The sequence below is a fragment of the Hevea brasiliensis genome, chromosome 6 (assembly GCF_030052815.1).
Source record: "Hevea brasiliensis isolate MT/VB/25A 57/8 chromosome 6, ASM3005281v1, whole genome shotgun sequence".
NCBI lineage: Eukaryota > Viridiplantae > Streptophyta > Magnoliopsida > Malpighiales > Euphorbiaceae > Hevea > Hevea brasiliensis.
In genome coordinates, this window is record NC_079498.1 from 2,487,867 (window position 1) to 2,511,310 (window position 23,444).

Sequence of the window (23,444 nt, forward strand, 5' to 3'; positions counted from 1 at the left end):
AAACCCTCCGCAAAAAGACTAAAACTGGCAAAAAGTCTGCAGCTGAGTCTGGTACTACTGAGTTAGCAGCTGGGCCTATTGTTCCTTTGACACCCGGAACTGAATTGGCTGCTGCAATTCTTCAAACTTTGAGTGACAAACCTATCAAGCCCAAAAAGCTGAAAATGGGTGCTCCAAAACCAATCAGAAGAAGTTCTAGGCTGAAAGGATGAACTGAATTTTAATTGAATTTTGTCTAACAGTCTGTCTGTTAGTTTGCTACTTAGTCTGCTACTTAGTCTGCTACTTTTGGTTTTTCTGAACTTTAAATTAGTTTGCTATATCAGTTACTATTTTGACTGTTTATTCACTGCACCTAAACTGAATTTTGACTTATTCACACATGCATGATTTCTCCCATATTCTTTTGATGCTGACAAAAAGGGGGAGAAAAGTAATGAATGAGTAATCTTGTTGATATTACTTGTGGTTGATATAGTTTGTGATTACTCATGGTTGATATAGTTTGTGAATAGTATATTGTTGATATAATTTTATGATGTGCATATTGTTGATATCACTTGTGAATGATATATACAGTTTGTGATTAGTGTGTATATTGTGCATATTTAGTTAGTATATTTAGTCACACTTGACTCTTTAAGAAAATGCTTATGAATATTTTATTGAAATTATTAAGGGGGAGTTATTTGTGATTAATTGTTGATATAAGCACATACATAGGGGGAGTTATTCTCACATACACATTCATACACATACTCACACTTACTTACATTTACATGGTGATTCAATTGAGTTTTGTCATCATCAAAAAGGGGGAGATTGTTGACCCCACAAGCTCAAAGGAGCATAGATTTTGATGATACCAAAACTCAACTAGAATCAAACTAACATTGTTTTAAGTGTTGTGTATCTCAAAGAAAAAGGACAAAAGGATTTCATGATGGATTCGTGCTTATGAAGAAAGGATGACATTCTAAGGATAACACAAGACGAAGCAAAAGAGATAAAAGAAGAAAAGGTTACCTTCCAAGGCTGTATTGGAAATCAGAATTGAAGGTAAATATAGTATTAGAGTTAGTTTTACTTCTTAGGATTACTTGTGAAAAGAATTGAGGAGTAAAAGTCAATGATCCTTATTTTCAATCCCTCAAATGATTTTTTCTTTAAAACATCATTATTATTGGCCTAAAAAATGTTTAACTATGATTTGGTGTGAAGTTTTATATTTTTGAAAGTTATGCAGAAAAGTTTTCCTGGTATGCTAACTGGTTTGCTACTTATTTTAGTATGCTAACTGGTTTGCTATTTTCTCAAGTACGCTAACTGTTTCAACTCTGCACAACATCGCAGAAAACGATAAAATAACGGCTATTTTCTTGAAATTCGTATCTATAACGTTCAAATGAGTTCTGCAACGGTAAAAAACGTTCCAAAGCTATAAATACACCTTCCTTTGGCCATTTTGCACTTAATGAAAGTCCCTCTACTGTTCAAAATCTTTAAAGCTTTCATTCAAAGTGCTCAAAGTGATTTATTGCTCATCATTGGCTTATTTACTCAACTCTTCTTTATAGTTTCTGTTGTAATTGAGTGAGAGTGAGTTTTTAAACACATTATTATTATTTGTGAGAGGTCTTTCAAGCACCTATTGAAGCTTGGTTGTGATAAGTGTTTGGGATAACACTTGGTAGAAGTGTGAAGCTACTTGTAAAAGCTTTGTTGAGAAGATTTGTAAAGGGCTTTGTCTCTTGCCTTGAAAAGAGAAGAATAGTGGAGTGAAGACTCAAAGTGGGATCTTTGAGAGAGTAGATGTAGGCTAGTTAAAGCCGAACCACTATAAAAATTCCAGTGTTCATTTTCTCAACCCTTGCTCTTTACATTTTTGCAATTTAGCTTTATGAATGATATGCTTTTCGATATGAAAATTGATATCATATCTTTGTTGATCTTCTTGCCGCTATCGAGAAAAATAGTTTCTTGCAAAATCTGGCGATATCCGATATATTCGCTGGTTATCTGTTGTCTTTGTCGGATAGGATATCCGTATCTTGCTCTAGTTCTTTGTGATAAAAGCGTATTCGGTTCTTGATATATTTCTTGAATGCTTATATAGTCATTATATCGATTATCGATTGCATATAAGTTAACCTTGAATCAACTTGTTAATTGAGTTATATTGTTCATATTTAGCATTAGTTAATTAAGTTGAACTTAGTGCAATTTTCAAAGGTTTTGAGCAAGAATCGAAAATTGTTTTAAAGTCCAATTCACCCCCTCTTGGACATATTTTGGGACATCAATTTGGTATCGAGCTTGTCTCTCTTGCTTGAGGATTAAACCCCTTAGAGTGATCCACACACATGGCTAGTTCATCTAGAAATTCTCACTGTATACTCCGCCTTAGTGAAGGTTATTCCATCACTAGACCACCACTCTTTAATGGCACAAATTACTCCTTTTGGAAAACTAGAATGAGAAACTTTATACAATCTGTTGACATTGATTCTTGTAGAATAGTTAAAGATGTTCCTTATATTCCTTATAAATCCATTTTAGGAACTGTACTATTTCCTAAATCTTATGTTGAATTTGATGATAATGATTGGAATAAAATTTCTACAAATGCCAAGGCTATTAATATTCTTCATTGTGCTCTTGATATTAATGAGTATAATCGTGTTTCAGGATGTCAAACTGCAAAAGAGATATGGGACAAACTAGAAGTCACATATGAAGGAACGATGTGGTAAAAGAGTCAAAGGCAAACCTCCTCATCCGTGATTATGAATTATTTGAGATGAAACACAGTGAAACTATTGTTGAGATGAGTACCAGTTCTGCACCTTGTAAATCTACTTAAAGCTCTTGGAAAGAGATTTGAAGAACAAGAACTTGTAAAGAAAATTCTGAGGTCTCTTCCAAAGACGTGGGAAGCAAAGACTATGTTATTCAAGACACCAAGGATTTGAAAATACACCTATGATGAGTGATTGGTTCTCTCATTGCACATGAGATGATTTATAGGAAAGATGAGAATGAAGGTGATCAAAAGAAAAAGAAAGGGATAGCTTTCATATCCGAAAAGTAGATGAGAAAAGAAAAATGTTGCTCTTAAAGCTGGTTCAAGTGATGATAAAAGTGCTTCAAGTGATGATGATGAAGATATGGCTATGATAGTCAAAAGATTCAAAAGAGCATTTAGAAAAGGTGGAAGCAAATACAAGAAGTTCTCAAAGAAATATGCTCCAAAGACTCCAAATCATTCAAGTGAAATAGTTTGTTATGAGTGTAACAAACCAGGCCACATTAAGCCAAAATGTCCTACATTGAAGAAGAAAAATAAGTTTAGAAAGGACAAAAGCAAAAAGGCAATGGCAGAACTTGGAGTGATGGTGATTCTTCATCAAATGATGAAACAAGTGACAAAGAGGCTGCAAACACTTGTATGATGGCAATTGAAGAAAAAGGTAAAAGCTCACACATCGAAGATAGTGAAAATGAGGTAAATCTTGAACTTTCTAATGTTGATGAATTAGAACTTGCATTTGTGAAGACATATGATAAGTATAGATCTTTTTAATAGATATGCAAAATTTTAGGTCATGAAAATTGTGCTTTAAGATCAGAAAATATTTCATTGAGTATGGTTTCAAAGGAAAATGAATTTTATAAATCTCAAATGAAATTATTTAAGGAAGTTAATGATGAGCTTCAAAGATCAAAAGAAGTATGTGAACAACTTCTTGAGAAAAAGCAAATTCTTGAGGAAAAGTTGAATATTTGACAAGAGATTTATCTAAATTTACAAAAGGAAAAGAAACACTTGATATACTTCTTGGGAATCAAAGATTTACAAATGAAAAATCTGGAATTGGATATGATGGATTTATGAAGTATGGAAAATACAAACAATTTTTTGTTAAAGCTACATCCTTTTCTCAACCAAGTATTACATGCTTTTATTGCAATCACAATGGTCATATGATTAATGCTTGTCCTATTAGGAAAGGAACCTTTAAGGCAAAGAAAGTATGGGTGCCTAAAGGAACCCTACCTAATGTTACTAACATTCAAGGACCCAAAGTTGCTTGGGTACCTAAGAACGATTAAGCGATTTCAGTGTCCGCTAAGGAGTATCTTTGGAAACCAGAACATTGGTACATTGATAGTGGCTGCTCTAGGCACATGACAGGAAATAAAGGCAAGTTTTCCTCTCTTACTTTGAAAGAAGAAGGTTATGTGAAATTTGGTGATAAAAGCAAAGCTAAAATTGTTGGATGTGGAACTATTGGTAAAAACCCTTGTATTGAGAATGTTGCATTAGTTCAAGGATTAAAGTATAATCTTTTAAGTGTTAGTCAATTGTGTGATAATGGTTTTAAAGTGATTTTTACTTCAACACATTGTGAAATTCATGGAAATAATGTTATGTTTGCTGGTGCTAGAATAGATAATATTTACTTACTTGATTTAACAAGTCTTGAAGAAAATTGTGAAACATGTTTTATGACTTCAGATGATAGTGCATGGTTATGGCATAGAAAATTAGGACATGCTAGCATGAGTACACTTGCTAAACTCTCTAGAAAGAACCTTGTTAGAGGACTTCCAAAGCTAAAATTTGAAAAAGAATTTCAATGCAAAGCTTGTGCACTTGGTAAACATACAAAATCATCCTTTAAATCAAAAAATGTTGTAACTACGTCTAGACCATTGGAATTATTACATCTTGATCTTTTTGGTCCAATCACACCTAGAAGTCTAGGAGGCAAGGCATATGCATTTGTAATTGTTGATGATTTTTCAAGATTCACATGGACTTTCTTTCTTGCTCATAAAGATGAAACCTTTTATATATTTGAAGCTTTTTGCAAAAGAACTCAAAATGAAAAAGGATATTGCATTAAATCTTTGAGGAGTGATCATGGAAAAGAATTTGAGAATAATTTGTTTGAAAATTTCTGCTCTCAAAATGGTATTTATCATACATTTTCAGCTCCTAGAACTCCACAACAAAATGGAGTTGTTGAAAGGAAAAATAGATCTTTGCAAGAAATGGCAAGAACAATGCTGAATGAAAACAGTTTACCAAAATATTTTTGGGCAGAAGCTGTAAATACAGCATGCTACATTTTAAACAGAGTTTCCATTAGAGCTATTTTAAAGAAAACTCCTTATGAACTTTGGAAAGGAAGAAAACCCAATATTGCATATTTTCATGTCTTTGGTTGCAAATGTTACATTTTGAATAACAAAGACAGCAATCTCAAGAAATTTGATGCTAAATATTGTGAAGGAATATTTCTAGGCTACTCAACAAATAGCAAAGCATATAGGATTTTCAATAGAAAAACATTGACCATGGAAGAATCAATGCATATACTTTTTGATGATGCTAACACTTCCTTGCAAAGGAAAGATTCTTGTGATGATGAAATTGAGCAGATTCTAAATTCAAAGAATTCGAATAATGATGAGCTTGAATCAAAAGAACAAGTGGAGGATGATCAAAATGACAAAGAAGAAGAACTACCTTGCTCCACAAATGTTGAAATTCAAGATGACTCCCAACCAAATGTGGAAGAACTACAAATTGAGGAACCTCAACATCAAGATATTCCACAAGAATGGAGATACCATAGAAATCATTCCAAAGATGACATTCTTGATAGTCCATCACAAAGAATGATGACAAGAGCTCAACTTAGAAGATATTTTGGTAATGTTGCTTTTGTTTCTCAATTTGAACCCAAAACATATGATGATGCTCAAAATGATGAAAATTGGCTTTTTGCTATGCAAGAGGAATTAAATCAGTTTGAAAGAAACAAAGTTTGGACACTTGTTCCTAAACCTAAAAAGCATTCTGTTATTGGAACTAAATGGGTATTTAGGAATAAGATGGATGAAAAAGGACATGTAGTTAGAAATAAAGCTAGACTAGTAGCTCAAGGATACAACCAAGAGGAAGGTATTGATTTTGATGAAACTTTTGCTCCGGTTGCTAGAATTGAAGCTATTAGAATGTTGTGTGCATTTGCTTGTTTTAAGAATTTCATGCTTTATCAAATGGATGTTAAAAGTGCATTTTTAAATGGATATATTGATGAAGAAGTTTATGTAGCTCAACCTCCTGGTTTTGAAGACCCTCACTTTCCAAATCATGTTTACAAGCTTACTAAAGCTCTCTATGGTTTAAAGCAAGCTCCTAGAGCATGGTATGAGAGACTTAGTAAATTCTTGCTTCAAAATGATTTCAAAAGAGGAAAAGTGGATACTACTATTTTCATTAAGAAAATTGGAAAAGACATGCTTATTGTGCAAATTTATGTAGATGATATTATTTTTGGTGCTACTAACCATTCTCTTTGTAAGAAATTTTCCAACATGATGAAAAGTGAATTTGAAATGAGTATGATGGGTGAACTTACTTTCTTTCTTGGATTGCAAATTAAGCAAATGAAAGATGGAATTTTTATAAATCAGTCTAAGTATATAAAGGATATGCTAAAGAAGTTCAAAATGGAGGATATGAAGAGTATTGGAACTCCCATGAGCTCAACAATTAAATTGGAGAAAGATGAAAAAGGTAAAGAGGTAGATAACAAATTTTATAGAGGTATGATTGGTTCTTTACTCTACTTAACAGCATCTAGACTAGATATTCATTTTAGTGTATGTTTATGTGCAAGATTTCAGTCATGTCCAAAAGAATCTCATCTTGTAGCAGTTAAGAGAATTTTTAAATACCTCATTGGCACTCACAATATTGGCTTGTGGTATCCAAAATGTGAATCATTTGATCTTATTGGTTATAGTGATTCAGATTTTGCTGGTAGTAGATTAGACAGAAAAAGCACTTCTGGAACTTGTCAATTTCTAGGTCATGCATTAGTTTCATGGCACAGTAAAAAGCAAACTTCTGTTGCACTTTCTACTGCAGAAGCTGAATATATTGCAGCTGGAAGTTGTGTTGCACAGATTTTGTGGATGAAACAACAGCTTGAAGACTTTGAAATTAAATTTGATCCCATTCCCATAAAATATCATTATTAAAATTCTTAAATTTTATATGAAAAAACACATACATTATATGAAATTTTTAATGTTTGTTGCATGATCTAATAGGAAGAAAAATTGAAAATTTAAGCAAGTTTTGGTCAATTCATCTTCACAAGTCTCTGTAAACAACATGTAAAGAATTTCAGACAAGTAATAATATACCTCCTTCCCATCAAATACGAGAGAATGTTATTGAAGTCTCACTAGGACTCCCATTCAAATTTGATACAATTTGGTCACTTGCCCTGTTTGGTGCAAAGCTAGGCATGGTACTCTGATATCCAAGCTGAAATGATTTTGATCTCTTTGTCTCGCTGTGCAACCAACCACTCAGGATCATCCGGAGTTGGGAGTTCCATGTCCAAGCAATGGGCTCCTAATTACCAAAATAAAATCTCAATCAAAATCTTGCATAAATAACTATGAAATTGAAACACTTTACTAGGAGCAAAAAATACCTTGTTCTGTATACACTGCAACAACACTGTCTGATATGTCTTCTAGAACTCTGCAGTTGATTTTTCAAAGAAGAAGATTGAATTAACATTTATAATATGAAGAAAAAGTATAGCAATTGAGTAGAGATATGATTATTTACCCTCCTATGCTATATGGGTCTCGGAGTCCGTTGGAGAAAATGATGTTGCTTGCAAAATTTCCTAGTACAGTTTTTATGTCCTGAAGGTTTTTGTTAGAAGTATTGTTATGCTCTGATTTTCTTGAGTTAAAAGAAAGAAGAAAGAAGAAAGAAGACATAGTAAGTGAAAAGCTTACATGGCCGCCAAATTCTGTGGTTATCCAATGAGGCCTAGGCATAACTCTAAAAACATCTACACACTCTTTGGTGTAGTTCTCTATATCGAAAGGTTCAGCTTCGAACATAGTATCATTACCACGTCCGATTGGCATTACAATCTCAGTACATGTCTGAAAGATGTAGAAAAGAAAGCTATAACACTTTTTAGAAAATGGATTGCATGTCTAGTTGGCAAGGATGGAAGATCCATTTCCTTATCAACCAGAATTCGATTCCCCTCCCGATGAAAGCGCTCCAGGAATAATAATCCTAAATGTACCAAGCCGATACGGGGGACTGCCCATTAAAATTGCCAAGGAGGGATGTAAGCTGGCTCAATTATGCCCCTTAACATAAATACCCAAAAAAAAAGCCAAAAACCAAAAAGGAGATCATAGAGTTGTATGATATAATATACCTGCCAATCCCATGCACTCTGGTTGCTTAGTTCATATGAAACTATACCTTGGCATGAACCCCAACTATTGAAACTATTAAGACCTGCAGCAATTCTTCCAAGAACATCAGTTCCTTCTGGTGCTCCATCAATGCCACGGCAGGTATTCTGGACTGGATAATAAGGAGGATTATCGTACTGGGCAGCATCCTCATACATCATTCCTAAGTAGTCCTTGAGCTCTTGCGATGAGTTCAGAGGGCTTGAAGATGGATACAACAAAAACAAAGCCAAATATTAGCAGAGATTATGAGCATTTGTTCTTCCAAGAATATCAGTCTTGTATTCCCAGAGGTGCCTAGCCTAGCTCTTACTGATCACCTGCAAGTATTGAACAAATTGCTAAGTATCGTTAGCCCATTTGATTCAGCTGCCGCTCTATCAATCTCTGACCAAGATTGCTTTATTGTGTTGTAACAACTCTCACTAGTCTCCTGCTCCAGTCAGTACAAATACAGGATAATTAGATCCTGAAAATTCCTGTACTACATAACTAATTTCTTACTTTAAAATCTTTGGTGACAACAACATCGAATCCATCTTGCGGTGTGATATCATCAAAGTAGAGTATTGGAGAGGAAGATGCCAAAGCACCAACGACAATATGAGGGTATTTGATACGAAACCAGGATGCGAGCACTGATCAATAACAAGAACAAGAAAAGATAAGTAATTTCTTAACAACAAAATCTTGCAGTCTAAATTGACTTACTTCCACCATAAGATGCTCCAACTGCAATAGCTGGACAATTTTCTGCTGATAGGTTCTTCTCAACATCTACTATCACCTGTGCATAATCTGCTAAGGCTTGTTCAGAGCTTAAGTATCCAAGGGTACTGGAATTTTGAAATGCCAGATTTTCAGATCCAAAAGGCATTGATTCTCCATAGTAACGATGCTGCAACGAAAGATATCACCATTACTTTTTAGTCCAGCATAAGGAAATTAAAATTGCTAAACTAAATGCAGATGAAAGCCTATAAGACTATAGCAATCAAGCTAGGTGATTTTTGTTACATCAAGATCAAATGAATAAAGACAGTCCAATTACCTCTATATACAATAGCAAACCTTTAAAACGAGCAGCAAGATCAAGAATGAAACCCTCAACATCATATGTTACATCTTTCTCTTCACCTGTATAAACAAAGATGGGTGAGCTAGTATTTGCCCCACCCCAGTACTTATAATTCAAAATATATCTCTGCTGAAATGTAGCATAACTCTCTGGTTTATAGTTGAAATGATCGAGCGCCTGTCCGTAGTAATGTATTTCATATTCTGGTGGAAGATCGCTAGACGACTCGCTAGCAGCTAATCTTTTTAACCCACCTAATCTAGCTAATTTCCTAGGATGCACTGCAGATGCACATGCTGCAGTAAGCAGCAGCAATGCAAGCCATAATTGAAATGAAGGTAGTGCCATTTTAAGCTATGAAACTTCTGCTCTCATAATATCAAGTTTAAATAGGTAATCTAGAGCGCCTTTCTTTTCTTTATCTTTATCCTTTTATGCTATGTAATTTTTTTTTAATTGGTGAATTTTTATGAATTTTTTGTAATTATAATTATTATTATTTTTGGAGAATATAATTTATATAAAAATGAGTTTTTTTTTAAAGAAGTGAGTTTATTATGAGTTAAAAAGCTATATTGATGCATGTATATTATGCAAGATATATTGATATGGAAATTGAACTTTTTATAGATTTTTTAATTATTTATGAGAAATTATTTGTATTTTAAGTTAGATAAATTTGGGGATTAAGATGAAAGAATATTAGGACTAAATAAGAAAATTTTTTTTGTTGGATTTAAAATGAATAATATTAGAATTTTATTAGCATGTAATAAATGTGGATTGAGACGCGAATACGGATTTATTAAATTTATTATAAAAGAAATTATTTTATGAATTTTGATTTGGACTAATTAATAGATAGTCAATTTAATAATTATTAGTGGTCCGAATATGATATTATTTAAATAAAAATAAATGTTGATCTTCTATTTGTAATTTTGTTGAATTTAAATTTCTTTAAATAATATTGATTCAAAATTCATATCGAAATTGAAATCAAAATCAGATCAGAATCATCTCGAATCAAATTAGGGTCCAACTGAAACCATAACCATAAAAATGAGAATCGAAATTGCTTCAAAACCTAACTGAAATTGTCTTGGAACCAATTTGAATGGCTAAACCCAGACTAATTTTGATTCAAATCTTCAAGGACCAAGAAACTGCCGGTTCAGGCATAGAATGGAATCAAAATCAACCCTTGGCTGGATCTAATTCAACCCCTTAAATGATGATTATGTTTGGATTTTAGGTTCTTGTTGAAAACAAATTCTCAGAAAAGATTATCATTAAGTACAGTGGGAAAATAGAATAGCGTTAAAGCCATTAAAGTCAATGACTAGGTCTTCATGGCCATACTTGTCTTAATAGAAACAATTGACTATTAATTATATTAGATTTTTTTTACCTAAATCAAGTTTATCATAAACCAAAGATACATGATATATGGTAGGATCGACTTATTATGTACATAGGTCTCATATATTTGTGTCTTGAATTATGATAAACTCGATCTAGGTAAACATTTTTCATGAATTTATATACTTTAATTTTGGTTATTTTTTGAACCTTTTGAAAAGTAATACTCTCAAACATCATATTCATTGGTGGTTATAAGTAGTTTTCTTGAGTGTAACTTGGATTGAGATTAGAGATGCCAAAAAGGATAGATATTGTAAAAATCATTCAACCTGAATTTAAATTTATTAATATTTTAAATATTTAAATTTAATTAAAAATTTATCATAAATTATTAAAATCTATCACAAACTTAATTATTATTGTCAGAATAATTCCTGAACCTATTTAGCTTTATATATTTTAGATAATAATCTATATAAAAATATATTTTTTATTAATAATTTTAATAATTCTATAAATATTTAAATTTTATTTATTTAATATACAATATATAAATTTTTTTAAATATTATTAAAATATATATATTTTTTATATTTAATTAATTATTTATCAATTTATATCTTTCCTATTTGTTATTCATCTAGTTTTATAAAACTTTAATTTGAATTTTTAATTTTTATAAACTTAAAATGAATTTAAATTTTACTATCCCTGGATATTTTATATTTTATTTAAATTTATTTTAAATCAATGGATATTTAATTTAAAAATAATTTAATTTTTAAATTAATTGATATATTAATGGAGAAATTTATTTTATACCAATGGAAAAATATGAAAATAATTTGAATTTTAAAATATCTATTGATATTTTAAAATTAATTTAAATCATCCGCCTTCTTTTCATTTATTAATTTTATTAAAGATTAATTTTGAAATATTTTTTTTATTTTAATTGTATACTAATTTTAAAATAAATTTTTAATGAAAAATAACATTTTGATTTAAAATTTAAATTTATATTTAAATTTTATAAAAATTAAATTTTAAACTAAAGTTGAATAATAATAAATTAATAAAAATAGAAAATTAATAAATTATTTTATTAATAAAAATTTTAAAAATTAATTAATTTTTAATAAATAATTATCAATTTGACCATAAACAATTAGATTCTTAAAGGAAAAAAGAAAAAGGAAAAGAGATAAAATGATAATTTTTTTTTATTAATTTTAAAAATATCACTAATATGATGATGCTTTTTTATTAATATTGAGAATATTTTTAATAAGTTAATATTTTTTTATTAATGTAGAAAATATGTCTAATATGGCATGATGCTTTTTTACTAATATTGAGAATATCTTTTATATGCTGATGCCTTTATTAATGTCGATTAAAAAAACTCCTAATAATTTTTTTTATAAGCATAAATCTCTTTGTTGTAGTGCCAAAAATCAGCTATTTCAGATTGAAGAGATTTTTTTTTTTTTGAGAATAGGAAATTTGACATATCATTAATAAGAATAATAAGAGAAGTACAATATAATGTTCTCATAAGAAAAAAAAAATGGTTAATTAAAATATTATGTTCAGAGATGATTTAAATAGAGTAGAATAACCTTTCAAATAGTAACTAGATTTTGGAAGATCAAAGAAAACTTTCGCAATACTGTGCTTTTGGAAATTTATTACCTTAATGATTCACAGAAGATATGAAACCACCAACCATCAATAGAAATTGATAGCTGAGTATTTCAAATTGCTAAATAATCTATTCAAATATTAAAAAAAATAAAATAAAATCTCAATAAAAACAAAATCTCGTTAAGGGGAGAAAAATAAAACCCTAATAATGAAGAGAAATATAACTTCAATATTGGAGAGAGAATCTTAAATCTGTTTCTAAAAGACACAAATTGAAGTTAAGATATTAGAATAAAGTAAATCTCTTCTTTTTTATTTAAGAAAGATGATATTTTTCCCTTAAGTGATATTATTGATATAAATTAATGAGTTTATATATTTTTTTCTATTAAAAGAAAAATTATGTTATTTTTAAGAAATTTTTTTAAATAAAAAATAATTTTTTAAAATTTAATAAATTTTTAGAAAAAAAATATAAATATATAAAAATAAATATAAACTCATTAATTTATTGGCTAACATTTCTCACCTTTTTCTCAGGCAATCATAATATGCAATGATCACCATCGATAATGGCTTCAAAAATTTACTATTTTTATGTAATTTTTGATATTTAACAATAAAAATAAAATTTGACAGTCTAGATATATGAAAAATAATATTAAAAATTAGAAAATTAATTTTTTAATATATTATTTTCCACGAAATATATAAATAAATTAAAGTGAAGTGAAGTTACTCTCAGCCTCACAACATTAAAAATGTTATCCATAATAAGGCACAAATTTGTCAATTTGAAACTGTCACCTCAAATTGACAATATTGGTGGAAACGTTTAACAAAAAAAATTAATTAAGTTGTTGAAATATCATCTATCTCAAGCATAATAATAATAATAATAATAATAATAATAATAATAATAATAATATAAAAGAAGATAACCTAATGTGATTTAATTTATTGATTAAATATAAATCATCTAATTTGCATGTGTAATACAACTTGCATTTGCATTTGCATTTGCATTTGATGCATATGCAACAAATTGATGGGAATGTATGGAAAAGGTGGAAGTATGAGAGATGCATGCTGGGTGTTTGATAGAATGCACAAGAGGAACATGGGTTCTTGGCATTTGTTGATAAGCGAGGATGCAGCAGATTGGCAGGGCAATAATGGTATGCTGTTGTTTGAGTCTGTCATTGAACTAAGTCTTCCACTGATTGCAGCTGGGGAGACTATAAGCTGTAAGATTCTTACCATTGCAACAGGTGTTCGGTCTTTGAAGCTTGAAGAATTTGGAGTGAGTGGATCAAATGTTGAAAATGTTTGTTCTTTATGAGATTTAACTGATGCGTGTAAAAGAGAGTGCTAGAATCCCAAGGAGAATGAGATGAAATTGGGCAAGGACACAGGAAGAAAATATGGTTCCTGTCCACAAAGAAGCTGAGCATGGGAATATATGTGCGAACCATGTCTGAATTCTTCTGAGTTCCTTGAGGACAAAGAACTTCTTGAGGGGAATGCATTGATATGATACATTTGGCAACAAAAAATGTAGGGGAAAGGAATATAAACATTCTGAAGTTGTTATGCTTTCTGTTCCAGTATAGGCGGAACTGGTAGATGATTTGTTAGGAAATCTGTTACTTCTGCACGTGGCTGAGTGATTAGCTATAATAAGTGAGATTCTGTAAGGCTAGGCATGCTTGTAATTCCTATTGTTGAAAAGATTCCTTTCTTTGATTTGTGTTCTCAGTTTCTCTCCTTTCTTTGTATGTATTCTTGAATATCTGTTTTTTGCTTTCTTCTTCTTTCTGGATCACATCAATTTTCACGAACTTTTCTTGTTCAAGGGTAACAAAGTAGACATTTCTTTCTTGATTTCATTAGATTCTTGTCCTTCAATCTGAATATATTTCATCCTTAGAGAATCAGTTTTGACTGATATGTCCTTGATATCATCTTCGCAATTATTTGCCATAATGTACTCAAATGTATACAAAACTCTTAACTTCAATTTCCACTAGTCTTTATTCCAGAATATAACAAGTTTGATGTGGTTTTCATTACTGATTCCTTAGATCATCATAATAGTCATTAATCCATCCATCAATAATTTTGATCTCAACTTCTCGTTGTGCCACCAACCACTCTGGATCTGTTGTTTTGCTCGCAACAAGTATGTCCAAGCAATGAGACCCTGCATGCCAAGTTTTACGTGTTAGTAACAATTTTTATGAAGGCTTGATGTTTTATAGTTAAATTATTTATGGGCAACTCAGGTCTAATTATTTATATATTGAACATGCTTTAACATGAAGTATATATGAGAATATACCGTTGACAGTATGAACAGCGGTAATGGTGTCTGATAAATTCTCCAAAACCCTATAGTAAACATAGATTGCAATTGTAAATCAAGGAAGGTGATATACATAATAAACAATGTTTAATAATACAAAAGCATTCTCAACTGCATCTCAATTTGAAGAGTTCCTTCAAATTAAAAGAAATAAATATTTTAATTTCTCTCTTCATTTTCTTTTTAAAATTTCAACATAGTCCTGCTGTCCAACATAAAACTAAATTGACAGAAGGATTAAACTAAAATTAACCTTTGAAAAACAGAGTTGAAAAGAAAATTTAATAAATTTTCAACTTCAAAAATCTTTATGGAGTTAGATAATAATTGTGAGAGATGTATCATAAATAAATGCATAGGTAAATAATAAAATCATGAATTTCCCTGTTCAGTTTTTGTGTTTACCCGCCACTACTATAAGGATCTTTCAATCCATTGGAGAAAATGATGTTGCTGCCAAATCTCTGGAGAATAAGTTTTATACTCTGCAATTGCAAATAAAGAAAAAAAAAAGAGAAAATTAAAGGAAATGTAATAGTCAATTTAATTTTCTTTTTTTATATTTACAATCAGATATTTTTAGCTCAGTTTTAACGTATTAAAATTGAATTTCCTCTTTGAACAATTATAAGGGTGTATTAAAATAATGAAAAGTGAACGCAGAATCTTTTATATAAGAAAGAAGTTAGAAAAGAAAAAGAAGAACATACATGACCTCCATAATAGGTAGTGACCCAGTTAGGTCGAGGTGGAACACCATACAAATCCTTGCAGTCTTGGATGTAGCTTTGGAGATCGAATGGTTTAGGTGGGAACATGGTGTCATTCCCACGGCCAATAGGTATCACCATCTCGCTACATGTCTACACAAAAATTCCACATAAATCAATCAAATCTTTGCATAATCAGGTTCAATTTCAATTAGTACACTCGAGTGTCTGTCTCATAATAATTCGAACTCTGAAAACAACTAATGCTATCATTTTTTTTTATTGGAACTAATGCTTTCATTTTAATGTCGAAACTTTCAGTTTGTGGAGGATATTCTGAAAGTTATCATTTCTTTGTGTTGGAGCACTCACGGTCACAGAAGAGTATTATTATTATTATTATTATTATTATTATTGTGGTTGCCACTACTGTGGAAAGTGGTGGGAAAGTGAAGATAAAGATAATGTAATTGATTTACCTGCCATCTCCACCCCACGCTTGTTTCAGATACATTAGTGGGTGCATTAATATAGCAGGATCTGTTTCCTGTGTAAGCAAAAAGACCGGCAACTATTTTGCTCAGAGTATCATTCTCAGAGTTTGTGCTACTATCTATGCCTCCGCAGATTATGTTTACAGGATATGTGGGTGGCTTATTGTACTGAGCAGCAGAACTATACATGGAGTCCGAGTAGTTTTTGAGCTCATCAGAGTCGGTTAAGGGTCTAGAACATTAAACCAAAACAAAGTAAATGAATCACAAGAATGGATATGAATTACAAAAATTGTATTAATAAATAATGTTATTACTTGCAAGTCTTGAATTTCTTGCTGAGGATTGAAAGGCCATTGGGTTTAGAAGCAATTTCATCAATTACTGCCCATGACTTTTGTATTGTCTGTAAGCAAGTCTCACTTGCTTCCTGAAAAAACCCTTTCAAAAGGTTAAAAGAACGTACTAAGGGTGAATTAGTCCACGAAATATTCCGTACTTGTGGGCTTTCGTGGCTCGAATATGTGATCTCCATATCACAAGTGGAGTAACTTTATCGTTACACCAAAGCCACTGTCTTAAAAACAAGTGCAATATTAAATAAAAAATTGGCAAGAATGAAGATAGATTACTCTAAAATCCTTGGTGACAATGGAATAGTATCCATCCTGTGGAGTAATATCATCAAAGTAAAGAACAGGTGCTGATGAAGCCAAAGCTCCAAGGGCTATGTGAGGGTACTTAAGTCGAAACCAGGAAGCCAGCACTATAAGAAAACTAGTGAAAAAAAAATTAACAGACTGAATTTAAAATATATTCTATGTAATGGTTGTGAAGAAATTCAGATAAAGAATCGATAACATACTTCCACCATAGGATCCTCCGATGACGATAACCGGAGAATTTTCAGCTTGGAAGCTTTTCTTGACATGAATGATAATTTCAGCATAGTCTGCAATAGCTTGAGCAGAGTTGAAATACCCAAGAGTGCTTCCATTTTTCAATGCTTCTTCTCTTGATCCAAATGGGATTGATTTCCCATAGTATCTATGCTGATGAAAAGAAAAAAGGAAGAGAGGATTGTTTCAATCATAAATTTAGGAATTAATATGCCAATAAAGCAGGTTATAATATGCAGGAAAAATCATTTATATATACTTCTGTATATAGCAGAAGAGCATTAAATCGAATAGCATTGTCTGATAGAAACCCAATAACAGCAAGATCACCATCCAGTGGTGCTTCTGCACCAAAATACACAAGAATTGGTGCACTAGCATTAGCACCAACCCAGTATTTGGAATTGATCACATATCTTTGTTCAAAGGTGCTGTAACTTTCAGGTTTATAGTTGAAATGATCGAGAGTTTGGTTGTAAAAGAATGTTTCTAAATTATCTGAAACTAGTTCAGACAAGATCTCAGCTGGGTCTTCAAGAATTCTCGGTCCTATTGGACTAAGCCTTGGAATATTAAGCAGTGCTGCAGTTGCAGAGATTAAGAGAATAAAAAAGAACAGAAACCATTGAAACAGAAGTATTGAGGACATAGCAGAAATGTGCCCAGTAGAATATTTTTTGTGAGGATTTGCTTGCGAATTACAACTTGTACAAGAACTTGCTTATATAGCTAGAATACGAAGAATTGATAGAATTATAACTCAAAATCCTAGTAGAATTTGAAGAGAGTTTTTCCTAATTTGAGTGTGAGAAATATTTCTTAATAGGATAGATGAATATTTCCTATATAAGTAGAATTCTTACTTTAGTGTTTTTCCTAACTTGAGTGGGACTCCTAATCAAATTAGAATTGAGCAAATTAACACTATAAATAAGAGAATGATAGAAAATATTATTTGACTATCAGCTCATGGAGTGAGGCTGTAACCCACTGTAGAGAGTACTTTGCGATTTGGCTCTGCCTATTGATGAGGGGCTCTGCCCATTGCAGTCCCATGGAGGGAAAAAATGCTTCAGTTTAAAGTGGAGAAATGGCATAGAATTTAAAAGAGAGTAATTCTTGTTAATTGGTGAGAGGGCTCTTACCCATATAGTTGAAGACATACTTTGTAGTGTAGCAGTTAAAATAGTACGTATATTGGGTTATGTTTAGAGGAGATTGAGAAAGACTAACTAACATGTTTACTATGAGCAGTTTGATGTAATATGAGTTCTCTTGGGTGTAATTGGATTTATGAATAATATAATTTGAGCTTGTATTTGATAATTTATTATTTGAAAATAGTGAAAGATGACATGTCCGTGGATGTAACCCTAGGGTCAACCACGTAAATATTGGTATTTTCTGTATTTGCTTTATTTCTTTGCAGTTTTTATTTTATTTCTTTGCAGTTTACACTTTCGCGATACGCAACAAATTGGTATCAGAATATGGGATGGTCTTGGTGAGTTTGGTTGAAGGTGTAGCTGCTGCTAGATGTGGAAAGTCGCACATGCAACAATGGTGACAGTGAAGAGTTGAATTTAAGGTGAAACTCTTGATGTAAAATCAAGAAAGTTTATAACGCGAAGATTTTTTGAAGAAAAAGGTAAGTTACATCCAAGATGAAGATTGGAGAGATTCATGATTTGAAGGGTTCAAGCTCAAGCATGCCTCAACATCATATGTTACATCTTTCTCTTCACCTGTATAAACAAAGATGGGTGAGCTAGTATTTGCCCCACCCCAACACTTATAATTCAAAATATATCTCTGCTGAAATGTAGCATAACTCTCTGGTTTATAGTTGAAATGATCGAGCGTCTGTCTGTAGTAATGTATTTCATATTCTGGTGGAAGATCGCTAGATGACTCGCTAGCAGCTAATATTTTTAACCCACCTAATCTAGCTAATTTCCTAGGATGCACTGCAGATGCACATGCTGCAGCAAGCAGCAGCAATGCAAGCCATAATTGAAATGAAGGTAGTGGCATTTTAAGCTATGAAACTTCTGCTCTCATAATATCAAGTTTAAATAGGTAATCTAGAGCGCCTTTCTTTTCTTTATCTTTATCCTTTTATGCTATGTAATTTTTTTTAATTGGAGAATTTTTATGAATTTTTTGTAATTATAATTATTATTATTTTTGGCGAATATAATTTATATAAAAATGAGTTTTTTTTTTTTTTAAGAAGTGAGTTTATTATGAGTTAAAAAGCTATATTGATGCATGCATATTATGCAAGATACATTGATATGGAAATTGAACTTTTTATAGATTTTTTAATTATTTATGAGAAATTATTTGTATTTTAAGTTAGATAAGTTTGGGGATTAAGATGAAAGAATATTAGGACTAAATAAGAAAATTTCTTTAGTTTGATTTAAAATGAATAGTATTAGAATTTTATTAGAATGTAATAGATGTGGATTGAGACCGAGAATAAGGATTTATTAAATTTATTATAAAAGAAATTATTTTATGAATTATGATTTGGACAACTTAATAGATAGTCAATTTAATAATTATTAGTGGTCCAAATATTATATTATTTAATTAAAAATGAATGTTGATCTTCTATTTGTAATTTTGTTGAATTTAAATTTCTTTAAATAATATTGATTCAAAATTCATATCGAAATTGAAATCAAAATCAGATCAGAATCGTCTCGAATCAAATTAAGGTCAAACTGAAACCATAACCATAAAAATGAGAATCGGAATTGCTTCAAAACCTAACTAAAATTGTCTTGGAACCGATTTGAACGGCTAAATCCAGACTAATTTTGATTTAAATCTTCAAGGTCCAAGAAACTGCCGGTTCAGGCATATAATGGAATCAAAATCAACCCTTGGCTGGATCTAATTCAACCCCTTAAATGATGATTATGTTTGGATTTTAGGTTCTTGTTGAAAACAAATTCTCAGAAAAGATTATCATTAAGTATAGTGGGAAAATAGAATAGTGTTGAAGCCATTAAAGTCAATGACTAGGTCTTCATGGCCATACTTGTCTTAATAGAAACAATTGACTATTAATTATATTAGATTTTTTTTACCTAAACCAGGTTTATCATAGACCAAAGATACATGATATATGGTAGGACCGACTTATTATGTACATAGGTCTCATATATTTGTGTCTTGAATCATGATAAACTCGATCTAGGTAAACATTTTTCATGAATTTATATACTTTAATTTTGGTTATTTTTTGAACCTTTTGAAAAGTAATACTCTCAAACATCATATTCATTGGTGGTTATAAGTAGTTTTCTTGAGTGTAACCTCTTCTGAAGCTTGGATTGAGATTAGAAATGCCAAAAGGATAGATATCTGAAAAAAATCATTCAACCTGAATTTAAACTTATTAATATTTTAAATATTTAAATTTAATTAAAAATTTATCTTAAATTATTAAAATCTATCCCAAACTTAATTATTATTATCTGAATAATTCCTGAACCTATTTAGCTTTATATATTTTAGACAATAATCTATATAAAAAAATATTTTTTTATTAACAATTTTAATAATTCTACAAATATTTAAATTTTATTTATTTAATATACAATTTATGAAAACTTTTTAAATATTATTATAAAAATATATATTTTATATTTAATTAATTATTTATCAATTTATATCTTTCCTATTTGTTATTCATCTAGTTTTTTGAAACTTTAATTTGAATTTTTAATTTTTATAAACTTACAATGAATTTAAATTTTACTATCCCTGGATATTTTATATTTTATTTAAATTTATTTTAAATCAATGGATATTTAATTTAAAAATAATTTAATTTTTAAACTAATTGATATATTAATGGAGAAATTTATTTTATACCAAAGGATAAATATGAAAATAATTTGAATTTTAAAATATCTATGGATGTTTTAAAATTAATTTAAATCATCCGCATTCTTTTCATTTATTAATTTTATTAAAGAATTAATTTTGAAATATTTTTTTATTTTAATTGGATACTAATTTTAAAATATTTTTTTAATAAAAATAACATTTTGATTTAAAATTTAAATTTGTATTTAAATTTTATAAAAATTAAATTTTAAACTAACGTTTAATAAAAATTAAATGAATAATAATAAATTAATAAAAATAGACAATTAATAAATTATTTTATTAATAAAAATTTTAAAAATTAACTAATTTTTAATAAATAATTATCAATTTGACCATAAACAATTAAATTCTTAAAAGAAAAAAGAAAAAGGAAAAGAGATAAAATGATAATTTTTTTATTAATTTTGAAAATATCACTAATATGATGATGGTTTTTTTTTATTAATTAGAATATTTTTAATAAGTTAATATTTTTTTATTAATGTAGAAAATATCTCTAATATGGCATGATGCTTTTTTACTAATATTGAGAATATCTTTTATATGCTGATGCCTTTATTAATGTCGGTTAAAAAAACTCCTAATAATTTTTTTTATAAGCATAAATCTCTTTGTAGTTGTGCTAGAAATCAGCTATTTCAGGATTGAAGAGATTCTTTTTTTTTGAGAAGAGGAAATTTTACATATCATTAATAAGAATAATAAGATAAGTACAGTATAATATTCTCATAAGAGAAAAAAAAAATAAATATAGATAATTAAAATATTATATTCAGAAATGATTTGAATAGAGTAAAATAACCTTCCAGGTAGTAACTGGATTTTAGACGATCAAAGAAAACTTCCGCAATACTGCACTTTTAGAAATTTATTACTTCTATGGCTCACAGAATATATGAAACTACCAATCATCAATAAAAGAATAAGTCGTACTATCAAACTCAATTGATAAAAGAGCATCACATATACCTGAGTATCTCAAATTGCCAAATAGTCTATTCAAATATTTAAAAAAAAAAAAGTAAACAAAATCCCACTAAGGGATAAAAACAAAATTTCGTTAAGGGGAGAAAAATAAAACCCCAATAATGAGGAGAAATAGGATTTCAATATTAGAGAGAGAATCTTAAATCTGTTTCTAAATGACACAAATTGAAGTTAAGATATTAGAATAAAGTAAATCTGTGCTTTTTTATTTAAGAAAAATGATATTTTTCCTTAAGTGATATTATTGATATAAATTAATGAGTTTATATATTTTTTCTATTAAATGAAAAATTATGTTATTTTTAAGAAATTTTTTTAAATAAAAAATAATTTTTTAAAATTTAATAAATTTTTGGAAAAAAAATATAAATATATAAAAATAAATATAAACTCATTAATTTATTGGCTGCCATTTCTCACCTTTTTCTCAGGCAACTATAATATGTAATGATCACCATCGATAATGGCTTCAAAAATTTACTATTTTTATGTAATTTTTGATATTTAACAATAAAAATAAAATTTGACAGTCTAAATATATGAAAAATAATATTTAAAATTAAAAAATTAATTTTTTAATATATTATCTTCCACGAAATATATAAATAAATTAAAGTGAAGTGAAGTTACTCTCAGCCTCACAACATTAAAAATGTTATCCATAATAAGGCACAAATTTTGTTCTACCAAGCTTTTCTGTTGACTACACAATTCATTATAGTGGACCAAATTTGTCAATTTGAAACTGTCACCTCAAATTGACAATATTGGTGGAAACGTTTAACAAAAAAATTAATTAAGTTGTTGAAATATCATCTATCTCAAGCATAATAATAATACTAATAATAATAATAATAATATAAAAGGAGATAACCTAATCTAATTTGATTTATTGATTAAATATATATCATCTAATTCCCATGTGTTAGATTTGATTCCTCACTTTTTTAGTATCATATAAAAAGATATAAAAAATTATAAACAAACGACAATATATATATATATGTGTGTGCGCGCGCGCACGTGTGAGAAGATCAATCAATTTGATAAAGACCTAAGAGCTTTATTTTAGCAGAAAATGTTTGGCTATGAATTTGAGTAAAATGAGTCAGAAATCAAAAAGTTAAAGGCTCGGATTGCTCAAATAGAAGCTGACTTAGTCAAAAGGATTGACAAAATAATTTTTTTTTTGAATTATTGATAATTATAATTGGCCCTCAAAATAAACCTCCTAGCTAGGCCATTGATAAACAAGAAAATTTAGCAAAACACAACCTCAAATTTTTTCTTTTCTAGTGAAATTCATCACAAAGATCTTAAAATTAAAAATTTAATTTGACTGTCTTTAGGAAAATGTAAAAACTTAGACCTTTAATGTTGATGAGGCTGAATTTTCTGCTTTATATAGCTTTATCATAAGTTCATTCTTCTCCTCATGCTGCAAATATACAATGGCCCCCTCAAAAGAAATGTTCAGGCTCCGCCACTGGTCATTTAGAATTGGTAGCTGCTAATTACCATAACAAATCTCAATCAAATTCTTGCATAAATAACTATGAAATTCAAACACTTTCTTAAGAACACAAAATACAATGTTCTGTATGTACTGCAACAACACTGTCTGATGTCATTAACAGAGTTTTTCTTAATATTACTTCTCTAGAAACAGGG

At 29.6% G+C, this 23,444-nt stretch overlaps 3 protein-coding genes across 3 annotated transcripts in view; all 3 read right to left on the minus strand.

Moving 5' to 3' along the window:
• The window catches only part of LOC110649795 (uncharacterized), a 75,068-nt gene that overhangs the window by 42,645 nt on the left and 8,979 nt on the right, over positions 1-23,444 (minus strand). The gene's annotated exons all lie outside the window — the stretch shown is intronic.
• Positions 7,129-9,822, minus strand: LOC131168981 (uncharacterized). Its single transcript, XM_058148194.1, has 9 exons — positions 9,371-9,822; positions 9,031-9,217; positions 8,824-8,957; positions 8,640-8,752; positions 8,280-8,520; positions 7,840-7,992; positions 7,664-7,743; positions 7,524-7,573; positions 7,129-7,441 (listed from the first exon to the last, which is right to left on the minus strand). Exons 1-9 carry the CDS (start codon positions 9,743-9,745, stop codon positions 7,326-7,328), a joined length of 1,449 nt encoding a protein of 482 aa, XP_058004177.1. The 5' UTR covers positions 9,746-9,822; the 3' UTR covers positions 7,129-7,325.
• LOC110643359 (uncharacterized) lies at positions 14,439-17,609 on the minus strand. Its single transcript, XM_021795712.2, has 9 exons — positions 17,137-17,609; positions 16,844-17,030; positions 16,611-16,744; positions 16,296-16,408; positions 15,964-16,210; positions 15,485-15,637; positions 15,180-15,259; positions 14,751-14,800; positions 14,439-14,612 (listed from the first exon to the last, which is right to left on the minus strand). The coding sequence occupies exons 1-9, from the start codon at positions 17,524-17,526 to the stop codon at positions 14,479-14,481; spliced, it is 1,488 nt and encodes a 495-aa protein (XP_021651404.2). The 5' UTR covers positions 17,527-17,609; the 3' UTR covers positions 14,439-14,478.